Source organism: Otolemur garnettii, unplaced genomic scaffold (genome assembly GCF_000181295.1).
Source record: "Otolemur garnettii isolate 467f Iridium unplaced genomic scaffold, OtoGar3 scaffold00083, whole genome shotgun sequence".
Lineage (NCBI taxonomy): Eukaryota > Metazoa > Chordata > Mammalia > Primates > Galagidae > Otolemur > Otolemur garnettii.
The window spans coordinates 4,818,460-4,821,396 of record NW_003852478.1 but is presented as its reverse complement, the minus strand read 5'-3'; the positions used below and the strand labels follow the sequence as shown (position 1 = coordinate 4,821,396).

Sequence of the window (2,937 nt, the reverse complement as noted above, 5' to 3'; positions counted from 1 at the left end):
AAAAAAAAAAAAAAAAAAGAACAAGTTTACAAGTAATATTACAGACATACCTGACATGGTTTGATCAAGTTTGTGGATAAGAGACTTCTTAGCACATTCAACATCAGGACTTGGGTAATCCAGAACTTGCCTGCACCAAACTAACGGACTAACCGATTTCTGCATTGGTGTAAGTTTTTTCTTTGGTGATGAATATAGCCTAGAAGAAAACAAAAAACAAAAACAGTTACTCATTACTAAGTAGGGATTTTTTTTTTTGGATAGACTTAAATTGGATGGAAGACTGTGAAAGAGATGAAATATGTTTAAACTCACTCACATTTACTCACTGCACAGGCAGAAAATGGTATCGTAACAATCAGTACAAACTCAATGTCAAGTACTAACTGAACCCAAAGGAAGCATTCCTAAAATGTGTCACGTATTTTCTCTTACTTTACTAAAACTCTGTGGAAATGTCTATCTTTACAACAGTTTATTCCACTTTCAAGAGTACTTGACTAAGTCCCTGATATAGTCGTATCATTAAATCTAGTTCGGGAAGCAGGAGGAGATAAATTCCCTGCTCATCACCTCTCATTCCCCTTCCCACCACACATGCACACAGAAATCTACCATCAGGAGTCATTCCTTTTAGTTAAGCAGTATCTATTCTTTTTTGTTGTTGTTGTTACAGTTTGGCCGGGGCAGGGTTCAAACCCGCCACCCTCGCTATATGGGGCTGGCGCCCTGCTTACAGAGCCACAGGGGCCACCCAAGCAGTATCTGTTCTGTAGTCTTCTTTTCTTTTTCACTTTTTTGGTGTTTTTTTTTTGGGGGGGGGTTGTAAACAGATTCTCACTCTGTCACCCCAGGGACAGTGCAGTGGTGTCATCATACCTTACAGCAACCTCAAATTCCTGGGCTCAACCAATCCTCCTGTCTCAGCCTCCAAAACACCTGGGACTACAAGCACAGGCAACCATGCCTAGCTAATATTTTCTATTTTTGGCAGAGATGAAGTCTTACTCTTATTCAGCCTGGTCTCCACCTCCTGATCTCAAGAGATCCTTAGATTCAGAGTGCTAAGATTACAGGCATGAGCCACAGCAACTGGCCTGCAGTCTTCTTTTCAAAGATGATAGGTCTGAGAAAAACAATACCCTTAATAACTTAACGTAAATCAACTACAAAGTTACTTCAGTTTCAGAAAAGAAGAAATGGTATTTTACAAGCTAATGGGGAAGGTATACAAAGTGAAAGGTGAGGAAAAGAGAGGGTAGGGGTGCACTGAATTTCCTACTTCACAGTCTCCCCTCAAATTAATCTAGATTATGTCAATTATTAATTTATGTCAAGCATGACTCCATATGAAAACTGAAGAGTTACTTGATTTCTAACTAGGGTGGTTTTCAAATGAAGGTACTTTATGGGGAATTTATAAAGCCGATAAAATTGTGCTTTGACACTGTCTAACTAGGTAGTTATAGGATGTACATACATTCTCATACATTATTTAGCTTTGATCAAGATAATCAAGACTAATAGGATAAACAATCATCTCTTTAGTCTACAATCCATATTCATTTGGACAGTAATATTGAAATGGAATCTCATTTATGAATAGAACAAATCAAAATGAAATCAATGGGGTTCATTCTCTTTCCAGCTAAAACACTGCAAATGTCCCATAACAAATCTCTACCTCAGTATCTTCACTTTAAAAACTGTGATAACTATTATATTCTAATATTAACGTTAAACAAACTAAACCTCTATAGATGAATAATATGAATAAAGCCACTTTATGAATATTACAACTCTTTCAATATATAACTTTTCCCTACCTTGACTGGTTTTACATAATTTACCCATATGCAAAAGATTCTTTTACTGTTGGCTATAAAACTCATTTTAAAATGCTCAAGGAACATGGGTAAGCCTCAAAAACATGCTCGGTGAAAGAAACCAGATACGAAAGAATACATATTGATATGATGCAAGATTTCACTTATATGAAATGTCTAGAAATGCAGAAAGTAGATCAGTGGTTGCCTAGGGCTAGAGGTGGGAATTCACATGAAGTTTCTTTGGGGGGTAATATACTCAAAATTAGATGGTAGTGATGATTATGATAATAGTTTGATGGCTGTAAATATACTAAATTCGTTGACAGTGAATGTTATGGTATGTAAATATATTGTGGTAAAGCTGTTTTTAAAAAGCTGCAAGGCGCTTTTAGCATCTTTAAAAATAAACTACTATAACCAAACATAAATAATTTAAAATCAATGAAAACATTATCACCCTCTAACCACTCTGAATCTTCCATGATAGTGTTCCTGGTTTTGTCAATGGCACTATAATATCATTTTTTCAGTTAGAAAGGCTAAAAACCTATGAGTAATTTTGGATTCCTCCATCTTTTTAATTTCCTACCCTTATCAATAATCTGTCAGCAAGTCTTGTTGATCCTAAACTACTCTCCCCCGATTCCTACAGTTAAGAGAGCGACCTGTCTATAGTGATGAAAAGAGGAGAGAATTATTCAATAATCCTTGGATTTCAGTTCAACAGCCTGTGGGGAGAGACTTACAAATAAAAAGCGAAAAGGAAAAAAAATAATAAATCCTGCTTACATCAACTTCTTCTATCACTCTATCCTCTTATTTCAATGTCCCTGTCACTACCCTAAGTCTAGAAACAAAGGGCTTTGGCCCATATAATATTGGCATAAAATTATTCCTTGGTTAGAGAATCTTTGGTTGAGGTTTCAAAGCATGTCCCTGTAAACCTGCCAGAGGACACACAAGCTGGGCTGTATCACATAACCAGATCTACCTTTAGCAGAACCAAGCTGTCTAAGTCCCAGAATTATAAAGAAAATCCCAAATAAAAATATTTGTAATAACTATATATATCATCTTTGCTCATTTCTTTCTTTCTTTTTTTTTTTGA

The 2,937-nt window shown here is 35.9% G+C and overlaps 1 protein-coding gene across 2 annotated transcripts in view; it reads right to left on the bottom strand.

Annotated features, from left to right (window-relative positions):
• The window catches only part of SLAIN2 (SLAIN motif family member 2), an 80,016-nt gene that overhangs the window by 58,327 nt on the left and 18,752 nt on the right, over positions 1–2,937 (bottom strand). For both annotated transcript variants that reach the window (XM_003794590.3, XM_012808102.2), the window contains exon 2: positions 51–199. In XM_003794590.3, the coding sequence (XP_003794638.1) occupies positions 51–199 (149 nt within the window). The remainder of the gene's footprint in view (positions 1–50; positions 200–2,937) is intronic.